The 18,605-nt window shown below is 40.4% G+C and overlaps 1 protein-coding gene across 1 annotated transcript in view; it reads left to right on the forward strand.

The window, feature by feature from the left end:
• Nucleotides 1-18,605, forward strand: part of POLB (DNA polymerase beta) — a 31,993-nt gene that overhangs the window by 5,163 nt on the left and 8,225 nt on the right. The window contains 9 exon segments of the mRNA XM_021078254.1: nucleotides 3,376-3,450; nucleotides 4,230-4,288; nucleotides 5,758-5,807; nucleotides 10,054-10,105; nucleotides 12,228-12,282; nucleotides 12,380-12,452; nucleotides 14,120-14,161; nucleotides 14,164-14,189; nucleotides 16,188-16,274. Coding sequence (XP_020933913.1) covers nucleotides 3,376-3,450; nucleotides 4,230-4,288; nucleotides 5,758-5,807; nucleotides 10,054-10,105; nucleotides 12,228-12,282; nucleotides 12,380-12,452; nucleotides 14,120-14,161; nucleotides 14,164-14,189; nucleotides 16,188-16,274 — 519 coding nt within the window.

The raw sequence follows: 18,605 nt of genomic DNA on the forward strand, positions 1-18,605 counted from the left end.
GTGGTAACAGAGTGGTGCTGGCAGTCCCAGTTTCTAGAACTTTAGCCACATATCTTGGTAATTTGTATTAATATCACTAAGAATATCCTAGGAGAGTCTACCTACTGATAAAAGATTCTAAGTTCCTCGGAGTTGCCGTCTCGGCTCAGCAAAAATGAATCTGACTAGTATCCATGAGGACACAGGTTTGAGCCCTGGCCTTGCTCAGTGGGTTAAGGATCCAGCGTTGCTGTGAGCTGTGGTGTAGGTCACAGACACAGCTCGGATTTGGCATGGCTGTGGCTGTGGCCAGCAGCTACAGCTGTGATTCAGCCCTTAGCCTGGGAACTTCCATATGCCGTGGGTACGGCCCTAAAACGGCAATCAATCAGTCAGTCAGTCAATCAAAAGATTCTAAGTTCCTCAAGATTAAGGACCATATCCTATCCATCTTTTGTTGAGGAGGTCAAATTGACATGGCTTTTTGATTAGTCCACGTCCTGATTGTTACCACTTTCTGTTGTTCTTTACCCATTTGTGTTTCTTAAAAGTCCCTAGAATTTAGGTGTTAACATTCAGTTGTCTTTAATTTTCTCATGAACATCTTCAGAGTGTGAGCAATAACTGTCCTTCTATTTTCATCTTTCAGAGTCAGAACATTATCATAAATTTTATACGTCTTCTATTTAAGTGACAGATTATCCACAGTAATTATGTGCCTCATCTTCACCTTGAATTTATTATTCAGTACAAATTAAGCTCTGGTGTGTAGGTTTTAGATCCTTTGTACCACAAACAGTTCTCACCATCAGTGTATCCTCCCCAAATAGACGAGCCAAGCAAGTTCTAAATACATTAGGGCTTTTTGGTTGTTTTTTTTGCCACAGCTGTGGCATATGGAAGTGCCCCTGTCAGGGATTGAATCTGAGCCACAGCTGTGACCCAAGCCGCTGCAGTCAGATTCTTTCTTAACCCACTGTGCCACAACGGGAACTCCCTAAATGCATTAGAGTTTAATTCTGAGTTTCTGTCTTGGTCATCTGACCTAGTGTTAACCTTAGGAGCCATTCTGTTCCCTTTTTTATCATCATTGAATATCCTTTATGTTAATTGCAGATAGTCTGCTCATTTATTAGAGGCAAACTTCTGACAAGTTCTCATGCATTTCATCCCAAATCTGAGTTTATGGTATATCCTTAACAATACCACAGAAGGATCCAAAATTCCTTTTGCACAGGACTGGACTTAATATGAAATGTCATCATTATTCCTTTTCACAGTTATTTTAAAAACCACAGACCTACTTTCTGGCACATATGAGTGCTTCTCAATAGTCTAGAAATCTGAAATTTCCAGAATGAGTGTTTTGCCTTTTATTCCTTAATGTTAGGTGTAGAAACTACTCTAGGCTTAAATTGCTTTATGTATCTTATGTATTTTATGATACAGGAAATGAGAAACTCGAGCAGTTTCCCCTTTCTATTCTACTTCCTAAATTTTTTTGTTCATTCCCACATGGGATTGCTGTTTTCAAAGCTTGAGTGTGCGTTCAGGAGTCTTGAGACCCTCATTAAACATTAAATAAATCAAGAATACAGAAGGGTGCATTTAAGGCTACAAGACAGAACTGATACACGTTATGCATGTTGAACATTTAGCTGAAAAGAACCAGTAAACATGAAGAAAAGTTCATGCTTGCTAATAATCAGAGTCACAAATTCCAACAAGGTGCTGTATTGTGTCTACCAAATTATTAAATACAATAGTGCAGACAGAAATGTGGGGGAAAAACACTCATTTACTGTGATCAAAGTGTTGGTCAAAGCTTCTGTTGTAGAGCAGTGCTGCCAGTATGGTCAACATGAGCCACATTTGGCTAGTTGAAACGTGGCTAGGGTGACTGAGAAATTGAAGTGTTAATTTTTTTAATGTAAAGTTAAGTTGTCACATGTGGCTGGTTGCTTCCATGTGGGCCTGTGCAGTTTTAGAGCAGTGATTCTCAAGGTGTGGTACCCAGACCAGCAGCATCAGCATTGCCTGGGAACTTGTGAGAAACACACTGTTCATTCAGACACTCCAGGGTGGGACTTGGCATTCTGTGTTTTAAACTGTTCCCCAGGTGATGTGGTGTGTGCGAAAGCTTGCAAACATCATTCTAGAGGAATGTCACAACAGCATTTTTATAGTATCAAAAATTGGAAGCTATCTAAGTGTTCTGTAGGGTATTTGTTAAGTAAATTACAATACATTCATATATTAACACACTATGCAGCCATTAAAGATGTAGTTGTATTTATATATTGATACAGAAATTTGATCATGATGATTTTTAAGTTAAAGCACTTTACAAAGCAGTATGATTCTGTTTTTGTAAGAAAAAAGTAGGGGTGTGTTTGTGTATATATATATGTATGTATATGAATGCACACACAACTGCTTATGTGTGTATGTATAGAACGACTTCAAAAAAGAAGTCACTGTGTAGCAGATGTTAAGTGGCGAGGTTATAGGTTATTTTAATTTTCAGGGTGATGAAATCAAGTGATTTTAATATTTTTCTTTTTGTGATTGTATGTTTTCTAATTTTTCTATAAGAAAAGTTAATTTTTAAAAAGCAAGAGTCGGAGTTCCCGTCGTGGCTCAGTGGTTAACGAATCCAACTAGGAACCATGAGGTTGCGGGTTTAATCCCTGGCCTTGCTCAGTGGGTTAAGGATCCGGCATTGCCATGAGCTGTGGTGTAGGTCGCAGACACAGCTTGGATCCTGAGTTGCTGTGGCTCCGGCGTAGGCTGGCGGCTGCAGCTCTGATTAGACCCCTAGCCTGGGAACTTCCATGTGCCGCAGGAGCAGCACAAGAAATGGCAAAAAAAAAAAAAAGACAAAGCAAGAGTCATTTATAACTATCTTATTAAAGCTTCTCACTCACCAATCATTCAAACATTTTGTCTTTGGGAAAATATATATGTATATGTATATTTTTTTGTCTTTTGTCTCTTTTAGGTGCCATACCCGCAGTATATAGAGGTTCCCAGGCTAGGGGTAGAATCAGAACTACAGCTGCTGGCCTACACCACAGCCACAGAAACGTGGAATCTGAGCTGCATCTGTGACTTTCACTTCAGCTCATGGTGACGCCAGATCCTTAACCAGCTGAGCGAGGCCAAGGATTGAATCCGAGTCCTCATGGATACTAGTCAGGTTCTTTAACCACTGAGCCACGACAGGAACTCCCAGGAAAATACGTTTTTACTGGTACTCAATTTTCTGTGTCCTTTGTTTCAAGACTGGTCATGTAATGATCATTGGTTTTTCATTTCTCATTTTTTACTTTATCTTTCAGTGATTTGGGAAGCATTATATTTTTGTGACTTTTCTATTTTTAATTTTCTCTGTAGCCTGGAGTAGGAACAAAAATTGCTGAAAAGATTGATGAGTTTTTAGCTACTGGAAAATTGCGTAAACTGGAAAAGGTAAAAAATTTTAACTTATTTGTTATTTGGTTATAGTGTCTGCCTTTAAGGCAACTCTCGTGTAGCACCATTGCAGGGTAGATGATGTCACTTACCCTGATGACTCAGTGGGAAAAGGGAGGAGTAGTTTATGGCTGTGTGAGTGTCCTGTATTTTAATTTAATTTAATTTAATTTGTTTTGTTTTGTTTTTACTTTGGCCATGGCATGCAGTGCCTTGATGTGGGATCTCAGTTCCCAAACCAGGGTCTGAACCCAGGCCACAGCAAATCCTAACCACTAGACCACCAGGGAACTCCTAAGTATCCTGTAATTTTAAATTTTGAGTATCATTCCTAGAAAATGTTCACTTATTTAACGTGGTGTGTAAGAGACTGTTAGCTTCTATGGTAGAATTACCTCCTTATTTTTAGTACCATTTAGAAGGAAAATTATAAACTTTGACTAAGTGATAGTTATCTTTTAGAATTTCAGTGCTTAAATTCTCCTAAGCATTTTTATGGTTTTATTTCACCCTGATGATAATAATTATATCACTCCTGATCTTTTATGAATAAGCGTTTTAAAAGTATTGGATAAAGTAGAGACGACACATCTTCATCTGCTTCCTGTCTCACCTGTAAACACTGGGGTTGTGTATGAAGACTTCTGCATAGTTATCCAAGTGGATTTAAATGGCTCTTCAAGTCTCTTAGCGGACTGGTGTATTTCTAGTAAAATTATTGAAGTCCTCAAAGCATTCCTAGATCATTGTTAGACTTTTTTTTTTTTCTCTTAAAGATTCGGCAGGATGATACAAGTTCATCCATCAATTTCCTGACTCGAGTTAGTGGCATTGGGTAAGAATTATTTCTTAAGCAGACACAGTAGTAGGATTGGTTTTTTGTTTTTTTGTTTTTTTTTTATGTCAGCCAAACTTAAGGTACAGGCTGTTTCCCTTCAAAACCTGTGCTTTTCCACCTCTGCCTTTGCCCGTGCAAGTCACTCTTCCATATAGTAAATGTCCGAGGCTGCTGCTTTGCGTGCTGCCTCTGCTTTAAAGGCCCCATTCAAGGCACTTGCTAGCTCCTTCATGAATCCAGTTTGAGTCCCAGCCAGATATAGGCTCTCCTTCCTCTCAACTCCATTGGCACTTGCTCTGTGGACCTATTATCACTCCCTCCAGATTGTGCCTCTTGTGACTCTTTTAGCTTGATATCTACCTTAAAGGTTTAAGGTCTTTTTCCATAGCACCTGGTGCATGAGCTTGGAGCAGGCACTCAGGTATTTCCTAATGAAGTCTTCTTTGTCTTAAATTGAGCTAGCAGAGGCGTCCTTGACACTGGACAGAGTAAAGCTTAACACTGAAATAGTAGGGCTGTAGTGCTTTACTTAACTCTCACCTTCATGGAATGAGGCATTCTTTTAGATATATGATCCTTATTCCTGAATGGCAACATTTTGATGAAAATTCTTTTATTTTAAAAAGTATTTTAAAATCTATTAAATTCCTAAACCAAGTATACTGAAAAGGAGCGTGACTCCTTGGAGACCCAGAGCAATGATAAAATGTTAGCATGTGTTTCAGAGAGCGTCTGTTCCATTACTCTCTTCCTCCAGGCAAGAAAACTGAATTCAGGACGTGAGATGACTGTGGCAGGGCCAGATTTAGAAGCTGTGTCTCTCAACTCCCAATGCTGATCTGCTATTTTTGTGCCTCATTGCCTTGCTGATATGACTGTCAGCTTCTCTGCCACTTAGTTTCTGTACCAAGGCTCTTTGTCATTAAAATCTCAGTTTAAAAATGTGTCATCTGAGAGGCCTTTCTTCACCATCCAGTCTAAAGTAGACTCAGCCACTCTGGCGTATTACCCTATTTTAATTCATCTTCCTGAAATTTTTCTCTGTTTGTATATCTATTTATTATCTCTCTCTACACACTGTAGTATAAGTAAGAAAGACCAGGGCCCTTATTTGTCACATTCCTGCTGCAGTTTCAGTACTTAGAAGAATATCTGACACATAAGAGGCCCTCATTAAATCTCATTTGAATGAATGACTAGTTTTCAAGTGCCTGTATGTCTGTTTTATGAATAAATTAAATGAGTATTATGACACCCAGTTACTTAACACCTTTTTCTAGATTAAGGCTTCAAGAAGTTCTCTTTAGAAAAATAGAACATCACTAAAGTAAGCATGCAACAGTTTAGCAGGTCTTTAGCTCAACAGTAACTCTTTATGTTTGACAAGAGAAAATCTAACTGGTTATTTCATAACATAGATCCTGAGTTTCACTTGGTATTAAGGTAATGATTTTCTTTCTTTATAGTCCATCTGCTGCAAGGAAGTTTGTAGATGAAGGAATTAAAACATTAGAAGGTGAGTATGTACAGTAGGTCCCCCAATATCAGGCCAAGTGTGGCCCTGAAGGAGCGTTAATGCTCTTAACAAACTGGAACTAGAAAAACCCTTTCTCAATTAGTAGGTACACATGATAAGATTTTCTTTGTAACTCTACAGTGGAGAATAGGTATAAAGTGTAGTTTATATTCCCATTTTAAACATGTTTGGGTCTCTAATTCAGAAGAAAATCAAGAAGAGCAAGAAGTGGCTTCTGGGAGTTCCCATTGTGGTGCAGCAGAAATCCAACTAGTATCCATGAGGACACGGATTCAGTCCCTCGCCTCACTCAGTGGGTTAAGGATCTGGCGTTGCCATGGGCTGTGATGTAGGTCACAGGTGCGGCTCAGATCCCAAATTGCTGTGGCTGTGACACAGGCTGGCAGCTACAGCTCCAATTCGACCCCTTGCTTGGGAACTTCCATATGCAAAAAAAGAGAGAGAGAGGTGGCTTCTTAGTTTAAAGGCAGTGATTTCACTTGCAGATTTTTAGACAGTTTAAATTGCTTTTGTTTCTTTAATAAAATATTAAACTTCAACCTAAACGCCTACACATTCAGCCTAAAAGCAAGTTATATATATTGAGAAAAGTTGTTAAGAGGCTTACAATGCTTATTGAAGGGGTTTTTGCTTTCAAAGAAGTGATAAAAATAGAAGTCAAGAAATTATAAAACATTTTCCTTAAATCTAATACAACAATCTTTTAAATATAATTCATCTCTTCGTGCTTTCAAAACCTATACCACATAGATTCATTTTAGCACACCTGCGGCATTTGGGGATTAATATTTGTAGGTTCAACTATTTGTTAACAACCCAAATGGTTAGGTGGACAGACTTCAGAGACTGACCTGGGTTTGAATCCAGTCTCCACCAATTTATTAGAATGGATGACTGTGATGCTTCAGTTTCTCAGCTACAGAATGGAATCATAATTCCTCTCTCATATGATTTAATGCAGTAATGTATATAAAGGACTTAGCAGAGTGCCTGGTACCTAGTAAGTATTTAAAAATAGTAACTGGCTCTTAAGAGGCTTGATGAATTGTAATATTAGGCGTTTGTGCGAATCACATCACTAGAGAATGAATTGTTCTGCATCTGGGTTTGTGCTGTTTCGCTTGTGGCATATATAATTTATGAGTGAAATGTTGGTTAAAGAGTCAAGAGTTTGGAGTTCCCATTATGGCTTAGTGAAAATGGATCTGACTAGCATCCACGAGGACACAGGTTCGATCCCTGGCCCAGCTTAGTGGGTTAAGGATCTGATGTTGGAGTGAGCTGTGGTGTAGGTTACAAACGTGGCTCAGATCTGACATTGTTGTGGCTGTAGCATAGGCCAGAAGCTACAGCTCCAGTTTGACCCCTAGCCTGGGAACCTCCATGTACCGTGTGTGCGGCCCTAAAAAGAAAATAAAAAAAAAAATTTAAGAGTTTCTCAAAAGGTGTCCAGGTGCATCTCTTGGGAGTGCCAAGGACCTGCTGTAATGGTTTTTATGTTCTTTCACTTTTCACAGATATGTAATATAATAATTATCAATGTGTATCTCTCTACATATAACAAACTCAGTATTTCTTTTGCATTTTCAGTCATATTACTTTGGTGTTTTCTGTGTACATGGAACTGTGGGACATTTTACATGTTCTATATATCATAATGATGCTTGTTTTTCTCTACTTTATATCTCCTGAGAGAATTTATGTTTGAGAATATGTGTGACTATAGGAATTGTTTTTGGTTTTGTTTGTTTGTTTGCTTTGCAAGGCTGCACCTGCAACATATGGAAATTCCCAGGCTAGGGGCTAAATCGGAGCTGCAGCTGCTGGTCTACACCACAGCCACAGCAACGCAGGATCCTTAACCCACTGAGCGAGGCTAGGGATCGAACCTGCATCCTCATGGATACTAGTTGGGTTCCTAATCCTAAGCCACAACAGGAACTCCTAGGAATTGTTTTTGAAGCATACTTCTCTTGCTGTTTCTTTCTTTCTTTTTTTTTTTTTTTTTTTTTGTTGTTGTTGTTGTTGTTGTTTTGCTTTTTAGGGCCATTCCCAAGGCATATGGAAGTCCCCAGGCTACGGGTCAAATCAGAGCTGCAGCTACTGGCCTACACCACAGCTCAGGGCAACGCCAGATCCTTAACCCACTGAGCGAGGCCAGGGATTGAACCAGCATTCTCAGGGATTCTGGTTGGGTTTGTAACTAGTTGAGCCACAGTGGGAACATCCTCTTGCTGTTTCCTTGAGAAGGCCCACTCCTGTACTCATGCCTGCCAAAGGAGCACTCAGATGGGGCCAAGTCACTTTGAATTTAAGATATGACAGTTTTTTAGAGTTCCTGCTATGGCACAATGAGCTAAGAATCTGACTGCCGAAACTTAGGTCACTGTGGAGATGCGGGTTTGACCTCCGACCCAGTGCAGTGGGTTAAAGGGTTTGACATTGCCACAGTTGTGGTATGTCACACTTGCAGCTCGGATTCAGTGTCTGGTGTGGGAATTTCCATATGCTATGGGTGAAAAGCAAAAAAGATCTGACAGGGCTTTTTGGGGCTTTTGGGGGGGGTTTTGTTGTTGTTGTTTTGCTTTTTTAGGGCCGCATCATGGCATATGGAGGTTTCCAGGCTAGGGATCCAATCAGAACTACAGCTGCCAGCCTACACCACAGCCACAGCAATGCAGGATCCAGACCACATCTTCGACCTACACTGCAGCACATGGCAATGCCGGATCCTTAGCCCACTGAGCAAGGCTAGGGATTGAACCCACGACATCATGGTTACTAGTCTTGTTTCTGCTGTACCACAACAGGAACTCTGATCTGAAAGTTTTTTTGTTTTTTTTTTGTCTTTTGTCTTTTTGTTGTTGTTGTTGTTGCTATTTCTTGGGCTGCTCCCACGGCATATGGAGGTTCCCAGGCTAGGGGTTGAATCAGAGCTGTAGCCACCGGCCTACGCCAGAGCCACAGCAACGCAGGATCCGAGCCACGTCTGCAGCCTACACCACAGCTCACGGCAACGCCGGATCGTTAACCCACTGAGCAAGGGCGGGGACCGAACCCGCAACCTCATGGTTCCTAGTCGGATTTGTTAACCACTGCGCCACGACGGGAACTTCTGAAAGTTTTTTATTTTTATTTTTTTATTTATTTATTTTTTGTCTTTTTGCCTTTTCTAGGGCCGCTCCCACGGCATATGGAGGTTCCCAGGCTAGGGGTCTAATCAGAGCTACAGCCACCAGTCTGCGCCAGAGCCACAGCAACTCGGGATCCGAGCTGTGTCTGCAGCCTACACCACAGCTCACAGCAATGCCAGATCCTTAACCCCCTGAGAGGCCAGGGATGGAACCCTCACCCTCATGGTTCCTAGTCGGATTTGTTAACCACTGAGCCACGACGGGAACTCCTGAAAGTTTTTTAAATTTAAAAATGATGATAGTACCTCTCCATTTAACAGGATATTTAGTACAGTGCCTGCACAAATTGGTACTCAATAGATACTAATTGAATGAAAGATTGAATGAACAAATGAACAGTATGAAAAAACTGCTGCTGCTATTAACCATAAATTAATTAATTCCACTGCAGTGACAAGACTGGGTTCTTAATCCACTGGGCCACAAGGGATCTCCTAAGCAGTATAGGTTCTTAGAGGGCTGCTTTTTGCTGTAGTCAGTGAACTTTGGTATGATCATGGTATGTTTTGTCTACTGTTCTGTGTAATTATAATTGAAATTTGGTTCTGTAAATAAAAATGATCATAAAATCAACTCTTAGGTTTTACTATGTTGACTTAAGAATCACTTTTATTTAGGTGTTTTTGTTTTTGTTTTTTGTCTTTTTAGGGCTGAACCCACAGCATATGAAAGTCCCCAGGCGAGGGGTAGAATCCAAAGTTGTAGCCACTGGTCTACGCCGAGCCACAGCGATGCTAGGTCCGAGCTACATCTGCAGCCTACGCCACAGCTCATGCAACACCAGATCCTTAACCCACTGAGTGAGGCCAGGGATCAAACCTGTGTCCTCAGGGATGCCAGTTAGATTCTCTTCCGCTGAGCCATGACGGGAACTCCTTATTTGGTTCTTAATAGAAAGTTTTTTCATTGTCTCTTCAGCGTCATTTCAGTGTATTTTCCAGGTAGCCCTTTGAGAAGAGGATCTTTGAGTTTAGCATGTTTCCCCAAAAATGTTTAAATTAGCACCTCAACTTTATTTATCTTCTATACAGATCTCAGAAAACATGAAGATAAATTGAACCATCATCAGCGAATTGGGCTAAAGTAAGATAGCAGATTTTCTTTTGATACTTGAGATGTAAAAGTAAAACTGTAGCCATTCTTCCTTACAGTGTAAGAAGTCTTCAGACTTAGCCAAACACAACCGTTTTACTGTTCAGAAATGCTAGGATTTGTTGCAGACTCCTGTAGAGAATATGTATTCACACGTGTTTTGTTACTGCCTTCTAATTTGTTTGCTTGTTTTGAATATTTCCCTCATTCTCTTGACTTTAGCTGGGAACCTCTTCTTAAAATACATAGAATTGTGGGCCTCCATCAGTCAGTGGGTGTGTATTTTGTGCTGGCGTTGTAGAAAGCCTGGTCTGGGGTAAGGATCCTCATAGGTTCAGTGCCGCTCTTGAGAAGTGTACAGTCTACCTGAGAAGACGGGACATGAACATGAAACACTAAATGTAAGACAACGGGAAGGAAAACACCCCCAACATCTAAATAACAGAATAGGAATAACTAGTGGACATACTGTCTGTCAGCATCAGTAATTACTTTGTCAAGTGTGAGATACAGTCTGGACCCACCTTCCTAATTGAGTGAATCATGGCACATTCTGTGAGCAGGCAGAGGCATGTCTCTCCTCCAGTCTTATATGGTCTTGCTGGCCATTCACTCCTCGTAACCTTCTGACCTTGCCTGTTGATGTCTTATCACAATAGGTTAAAACTAATGCTGCCCTTCCAAAATTTGACCAGGAAGAGGTCAGGATGGTGTGGTTCCCACTTTCCTTGCATTTACATACTAAATGGAGATCTTCTGATGAACTTGGTTGTTGTGAGAATTGATTTGAATAGGCGCTTTATCATTCCGAGGTATTATTTCATTTGAGATAATATTTTTAACAGCCTCATTGAAATAGAGTTTCATATACCATGTAATTCAGCCATTTAAAGCGTACAATTCAATCTTTTTTTTTTTTTTTTTTTTTTAGGGCCACACCCACAGCATATGGAGGTTCCCAGGCTAGGGGTTGAATCAGAGCTGCAGCCACTGGCCTACACCACAGCCACAGCAATGCCAGATCCGAGCTACATCTGTGACCTACACCGCAGCTCACAGCAACACCGGATCCTTAACCCACTGAGCGAGGCCAGAAATTGACCCTGCATCCTTGTGGATGCTAGTCAAATTTGTTTCCGCTGAGCCGTGACAAGAACTCCATCAATGGTTTTTAGTGTATTCACAAAGTTGTACAACCATCACTATAGTCAATTTTATTTTATTTATTTACTTATTTTACTGTAATCAATTTTAGAACATTTCTATTATCCCCCAAAGAATCCACATCTACTAGTGGTCACTCCCCATTTCTCCCCAACTGCCCTTCTCAACCCCAGCCCCTGGCAACTGCTGTTCTACTTTCTGTCTCTACAGCTGTGCCTAGTCTGGATATTTCCATGTAAATGAAATCATATACAATATGTGGTATTTTCTGTCTTCTTTTCGTGGCCTAATGTCTCAATTCATCTATGTTGTAGGATAATATTTTAAAATACAATTATTTTTAAGAATTTAAGAGCAATAAACTGTAACTTCTGAATTTGCCAGCAGGGAGCAGTGTAACTTGGAGCATATATTTATTTACTCTTGATATGTCAATGTGAAGTTTATTTGAAATAAGTTTAGGTAAAATATCTGGACTATCACAAAGATGACACTAAAGCTTTTTTTTTTTTTTTCTTTTTAGGGCCACACCCATGGCATATGGAGGTTCCCAAGCTAGAGGTTGAATCCGAGCTGTAGCCGCCTGCATACACCAGAGCCACAGCAATGCCAGATGCGAGCCACATCTGCAACCTACACCACAGCTCATGGCAACGCGGGATCCTTAACCCACTGAACAAGACCAGGGATCGAACCCTCAACCTCTTGGTTCCTAGTTGGATTCGTTTCTGCTGAGCCAGGATGGGAACTCCAACACATAAGGATTTTGATCCAAGATAAGGAATAAACCTCTCTCCACCTCCCCATTTTTACTCTTGTCTTCTTAATGAATTTTAGTCTTGATTTTTAAAAGATCTGCTTGTATAAGAACACTTGAGAAGGTAGGCAGTTTAATTTTTAATATTTAAATTTCACAAAAATCTTTTGTCTGCTTATTCTGTCTTTATAGATATTTTGAGGACTTTGAGAAAAGAATTCCTCGTGAAGAGATGTTACAAATGCAAGTAAGAGTGTACCGAATTGTACTCTTTGATTAGAATTGAGACTGTCCCTTGGTGAAAAGCCATTTTTAGAATACTGACATAGTTTTCCTTCTATTAGGATATTGTACTGAATGAAGTTAAAAAAGTGGATTCTGAATACATTGCTACAGTCTGTGGCAGTTTCAGAAGAGGTAACATACTTCCTAATCTTAGGTTTATTCACGCCTTGATGTTAAAATTGCCTAATGTAAATGAGAAACATGGCTTAAAAAGATGTAATATATGTTACTTCATAGATTTACTAAGATCCAGTAATATAAGCTAAGTTTATTAGTTTATAAATGGGAATATGTATGAAAAATTAGAGGAAACTCAGCTTGATTTTATGGTAGGATGATTTTTTTAAATGACTAGTTTTAATGACATTTATAACATAATTTTAGATATATTAAATTCTAATAGTGGTTGGCTAGGTGCTAGTGAATCATGGGTAGATTTGTTCTTTTGTTTTACTTTTATTTTCTGAGTTTTCTATAATGAATCTAAGCTTACTATCCAGGGGCACCAGTTCTAAACCAGTTCTCACAACAACCAGGTTCTTAGAAGATCTCGATTTACTCTGTGAAAGTGAACAAAATGAGAACCACACAATCCTGGTCTCTTACTCGCTCAAAATTTTGGAAGGGTGACCTAAATCCTAAAATATTATCTTAAAAAATTGGAATACGGGAGTTCCCATTGTGGCTCAGCAGTATCAAACCCGACTAGTATCCAGGAGGATGTAGGTCATCCTTGGCCTCGATCAGTGGGTTAAAGATGTGGCACCACCATGAGCTGTGGTGTAGGTCGCAGGCACAGCTCGGATCCTGCGTTGCTGTGGCTGTGGCGTGGGCTGGCAGCTGCAGCTGCAGTTTAACCCCTAGCCTGGGAACCTCCATATGCTGCAGGTGTGGTCCTAAAAAGCAAAAATAAAATAAAATAGAATTGAAATAGAAAAACTTTCTTTAAAACTTTGGAATAGATGTCTGACTAAATCTCTGGCCACCTCTGGAGTTTTGTTTTGGAGGTGGTTAAGAGGCTCTCAGAAATTCTCTGGGTAGCTGCTGAAAGAATCTAGCATTCTTTGCCACGATACCATAATAGTAATTGTTAGCAGTATTCATTCGTTAAATGAATTCATTCATAAGAATTGAAATAAATTTTCTGATTAACTTTTACAGAGAGCATACAGTTTAAGATTTTTAGATGTTTAGTGTTCATAGATATGTTTTAAAGCTATACTTAAATGTTCTTCTTCATTATCGAGTAATTATTTAGGTGCACTTTTATTTATTTTTATTTATTTTTTATTTTTTTGGCTTTCTAGGGCCGCACCTGTGGCATATGGAAGTTCCCAGGCTAGGGGTCTAATCAGAACTGTAGCTGCTGGCCTGCACCACAGCCACAGCAACGCCAGATCCAAGCTGTGTCTGTGACTTACACCACAGCTCACGGCAGTGCCGGATCTGCAACCCACTGAGCAAGGCCAGAGATCAAACCTGAAATCTTGTGGTTCCTGGTCGGATTGTTTCCACTGCGCCACAACGGGAACTCCTAGGCGCACTTTTAATAATATTTAACCAATTATATGCAGTCTATATCTAATGCCAGTTACTGTTGTTATCCTACATGAATGTACCTGAATAGTTGGACAGAAAGTTGAACTCTTTTAACTTATTCTGAATATGAAGCACAGTGCAATAGCAAGTTAGGCTGAAAAGAAGTAAGGCTTTGCTATGTGGGTCATCACCTTGGTCCTGTGTTTGCCTGGTTGATACATTTACGTGGAGAATTCCATACACGTGTTTTGCTGTCATAGGTGCAGAGTCCAGTGGTGACATGGATGTTCTTCTGACCCATCCAATTTTACCTCTGAGTCAGCCAAACAGGTACCTCAGAATTTTTAAACATGAGTTCCCATGGTGGTTCAGAGAACCTGACATAGTGTCCATGAGGATGTGGATTCTATTCCTGGCCTTGCTCAGTGAGTTAAGGATCCAAGGAGTTCCCATTGTGGCTCAGTGATAATGAACCGGACTGGTATCCATGAGAATGCAGATTTGATCCCTGCCCTGCTCGGTGGGTTAAGGATCTAGCATTGCCATGAGCTGCAGCGTAGGTCATGGGTCACAGATGTGGCCCGGATCTGGTGTTGCTGTGACATAGACAGGCAGCTGCAGTTCTCATTCAACCCGTAGCCTGGGAACTTCCATATGCCTGGGGTGCCTCACTTAAAAACAAAGCGGGAGCTGGGGGGAGTCCAGCATTGCCACAAGTGTAGGTCACAAGTGCAGCCGGGATCCAGTGTTGCTGTGGCTGTGGCATAGACATCAGCTGCAGCTCCAGTTCAATCCCTAGCCCAGGTACTTTGATGCAAATATGGCCATAAAAGGAAAAAAAAAAAGAATTTGTAAGCAAATGTGATCAGTCTTAGATAGCAGTGAATATCGTTTTCTAAATGATAATTGGGTATTTTCAGAATACATTTTTGTTTTAATCTTTCTGAAAGCCTGTTGAAGTATTTTGTACTGACTGAATTCTGTGAAAGGCAGTGTACGCTGTTGGAAGGGATACACATTGTTTTTCCACAGGAATTGGCAGGACAGTCTAACAACATTTGAAAGAGATAAAATTTCATAAAATTCTTCCAGAATTATTTATTGTCTGTCATAGATATTTTGTTTTAGTTTATTTTTAGGGCCATACCCATGGCATGTGGAAGTTCCCAAGGTAGGGGTCGAATCAGAGCTACAGCTGCTGGCCTGCACCACAGCCACACAACAACACCAGATCACCGACCCACTGAGGAAGGTCAGGGATCAAACCTGCATCCTAATGGATATTAGTTGGATTGGTTTCTGCTGTGCCACAATGGGAACTCCCTCATAGATATTTTATTTTATTTTATTTTTTATTTTTTGCTTTTTAGGGCCACACTTGTGGCATGTGGAAGTTCCTAGGCTAGGGGTCGAATCGAAGCTATAGCTGCCAGCCTACACCACAGCCACAGCAACGCCAGATCCAAGCCTCATCTGCAGCCTAACACCATGGCTCCCAGCATCACTGGACCCACTGAGGGAAGCCAGGCATCGAACCCAGAACCTCATGGTTCCTAGTCAGATTCGTTTCTCCTGTGCCATGATATTTTAGAAATACCCAGTGTAATGTTCAAGTTTTCATTAAAGAAATATTTTTCTATTAAAGAATATCACATTAAGAAACTTACCTCCACTAGAAGACCCATGATTTGGGGATATATACCTTTTAAAGATGAAGCAGCTAACTTTTTTTTTTTTTTTTTTCCTTTTTTTCTGGCCACCGCAAGGCACATGGAGCTCCCAGGCCAGGGATCAAATCCGATCCATAGTCACAACCAAAGCTGCAGTTGCAGCAACGCCGGATCCTTAACCCACTGTGCCAGACCAGAAATCGAACCTTCATCCCAGCACTCCCAAGACGCTGTCAGTTCTGTTGCACCACAGCAGGAACTCCAAAACAACTAACTTTTTCTTTAATGAAACAGATAAATACAAGTGATGTTTCTTTGGGGGTATCCTGATATTGGTGAAAAGTTGTGATTTCATTCGATAAGGTGAATTTTCCGTTAGAAGAAACATACTCAGAATGTGGGAAAACCACACATTTTTCCATAGAACATCAGGAAACTCACATTCAAAATGCTTTTTTGGAGTTCCCTTCATGGCTCAGAGGTTAATAAACCTGACTAGGATCCAGCTTGGCAGCCGCAGCTCCAATTCAATCCCTAGCCTGGGAACCTCCATAGGCTATGGGCACAGCCCTAGAAAGCAAAAAAAAAAAAAAAAAAAAATGCTTTCTTGCTATAAAGAGTAATTTTTTTTTCTTATTCCCTAATTATGATTCTACAGCCAAAGCTGCTACATCGTGTTGTGGAGCAGTTACAAAAGGTCCATTTTATTACAGATACTCTGTCAAAAGGTGAAACAAAGTTCATGGTAAGTACTCACTTGAATTAACATATCTGAAAACAAGCCATGGAGACTGTCCTGTAGCCATTCTGAGTGTGATCTCACTGTAGCTTAGCGTCACCATCACTAAAAAGGACATCCTGGTGACCTTAGAGGAGATGCAGCAGGACGCTAATCTGAGAATGCTTTAGTAATGACTTTTGTTTTAAATTTCACACTTGTAAATGATCTATGCCATTGGAATAGATAATTAGGCATAATCTATTTTTAGAATGTCACAATGACTTTGACACATATAAGTTTTCCCCTTAAATAGCGAATATTCTCCCTTAAGTAGCAAATGAGATTAGAATTGTCTGGAGAGTATTAATGTGCTACAGCACCAGAGAAAGGAGGAAGGCATCAGGGATGCGATAGAAGATCCAGGGAAGCAGCATGTAGTGTGAAATGATAAGTGAGGTTGCTAGTAGAGTGGGCTCTTGCCGAGATCTTCATGGTGATAAACTGTCAAGGTCCTGTGGTCTCCCTAAGGACTTAAGATTGGAGGATTCAAGACTAATAGCAGATGGATTAAAAACAGATTAATAAATAGACTTCTATAAAAACCAACAGGAAGGCAAATAGAGATCTAGGGCTGGGGTCATAAACCCTTCCTTATCTGCTGCTCACTTAAATACAACATTTGGATCCTCTTTTCTCTGTGCTCCCTTTCCCTAAATAAGTTATATGACTGAACAGAAAGAGACTGCTTCTGGAGCCTGGACATGCTAAAATTAGCAAGAGCCTCATTGCATAGATTTGATGGTTTTAATCAAAAGTGTAAGAAGATGGTTGAGATCAATGATTGAAATACTATGTTATTCAGAAAATAGAACGGTGGTTGTTAGGGCCCGGTGGGGGAGTGAGTGTTTAATGAAGACAGAGTGTCAGTTGAGGAAGATGAAAAGTTCTGCAGGTGGATGGTGGTAATGGTTACACAACAATGTGAATATACTTAATAGCACAGAGTTGCATACTTAAAAATGGTAAAAATGGTAAATTATGTTTAGTTAAGCATATATGCAATAAAACGTATCATTAAGTTTCAGCATGGTGATTTTTTTGTTGTTGTTGCTGCTTTTTAGGGCCGCACCTGCAGCATATGGAAGTTCCCAGACTAGAGGTCAAATTGGAGCTACAGCTGCCGGCCTACACCACAGTCACAGGAACGCAGGATCCGAGCCGAATCTGTAACCTACACCACAGCTCATGGCATCGTCAGATCCTTAACCTACTGAATGAGGTCAGGGGTCGAACCCACGTCCCCATGGATCCTGGTCAGGTTCATTAACTACTGAGCCACAAAGGAACTCCTAGCATGGTGATTTTAATGGGCTATAAAAGTGTATTGCCTCTGTTGGTCACAATTTATCAATATTTTCAGAAGAACTTTGCGGAAGGTAAAAATAAAAATGCTGGTCGGTTTTTGCAAATTAAATCTATGATCTGTTCTCCCAAATCTATCAGGTTTTGAGCTTTTACACTATGCCGAAAGTATATGTACATACAAGATATTACTAAAATAGAGTTTGTAAATTCCCCATGAATATCCTTTTAAATTTAGATTGACTTTAATTCATTCATCATGAATGTGCATAGATCTTACATTTAAAGAACATTCAGGTAAAATTCTAAAAAATGGCATGTGCCAGACAAGTTGGTTTTGTTTTGTTTTTCTTTGGCAGCACCTGAGGCATGTGGAAGTTCCTGGGCCAGGGATCAAACTTGCGCCATAGCAACAACCTGAGCCCCTGCAGTGACAATGCCAGATCCTTAACCAGCTGCGCCACAAGGAAACTCCGGGTTTTTTCTAAAATATTTAACTTTTAAAATTTTTTATTTTATTTTATTTTATGGTAGGAAAGTGTCCTGTGTCCCTGAGCATACCCTTCTGGTCTCTCTCCTTCGATAGTCATCTCTGTGAAAGGCCCTGGGTCTTTCCTGAGGAAGTCACCTTTTTGCAGAGTTAGCAACCAGGAGAGAGAAAAAAGCAGAAGTTTTTTTTTTTTTTTAACCATCTGAACAGTATCTGCTGTGCTGAAAGAGATCCAGAGGGAAGACCAGCAGAGGCTATAGTAACCCAGCTGACAGGAATACAAGGAAGAGTCAAGCAGGTGGGCTGGGTGTAACCTGCAGAGGGAGGTGGGCAGCCAGGGATATGAGCGGAAAGAGCTGCTGACAGGTATGGAATTGTGTTGTCCCGGTAGCTGCTCAGAGAAGAGAGGTCTTTTTTATCTAGGAAGTGCCCGGGACAGCCTGATCCAGGGACGCTGCAGAGCTGCCGGTTCAGCCTTACCATACATGTGGATGTGAAAGGCG

The sequence above is a fragment of the Sus scrofa genome, chromosome 17 (assembly GCF_000003025.6).
Source record: "Sus scrofa isolate TJ Tabasco breed Duroc chromosome 17, Sscrofa11.1, whole genome shotgun sequence".
Lineage (NCBI taxonomy): Eukaryota > Metazoa > Chordata > Mammalia > Artiodactyla > Suidae > Sus > Sus scrofa.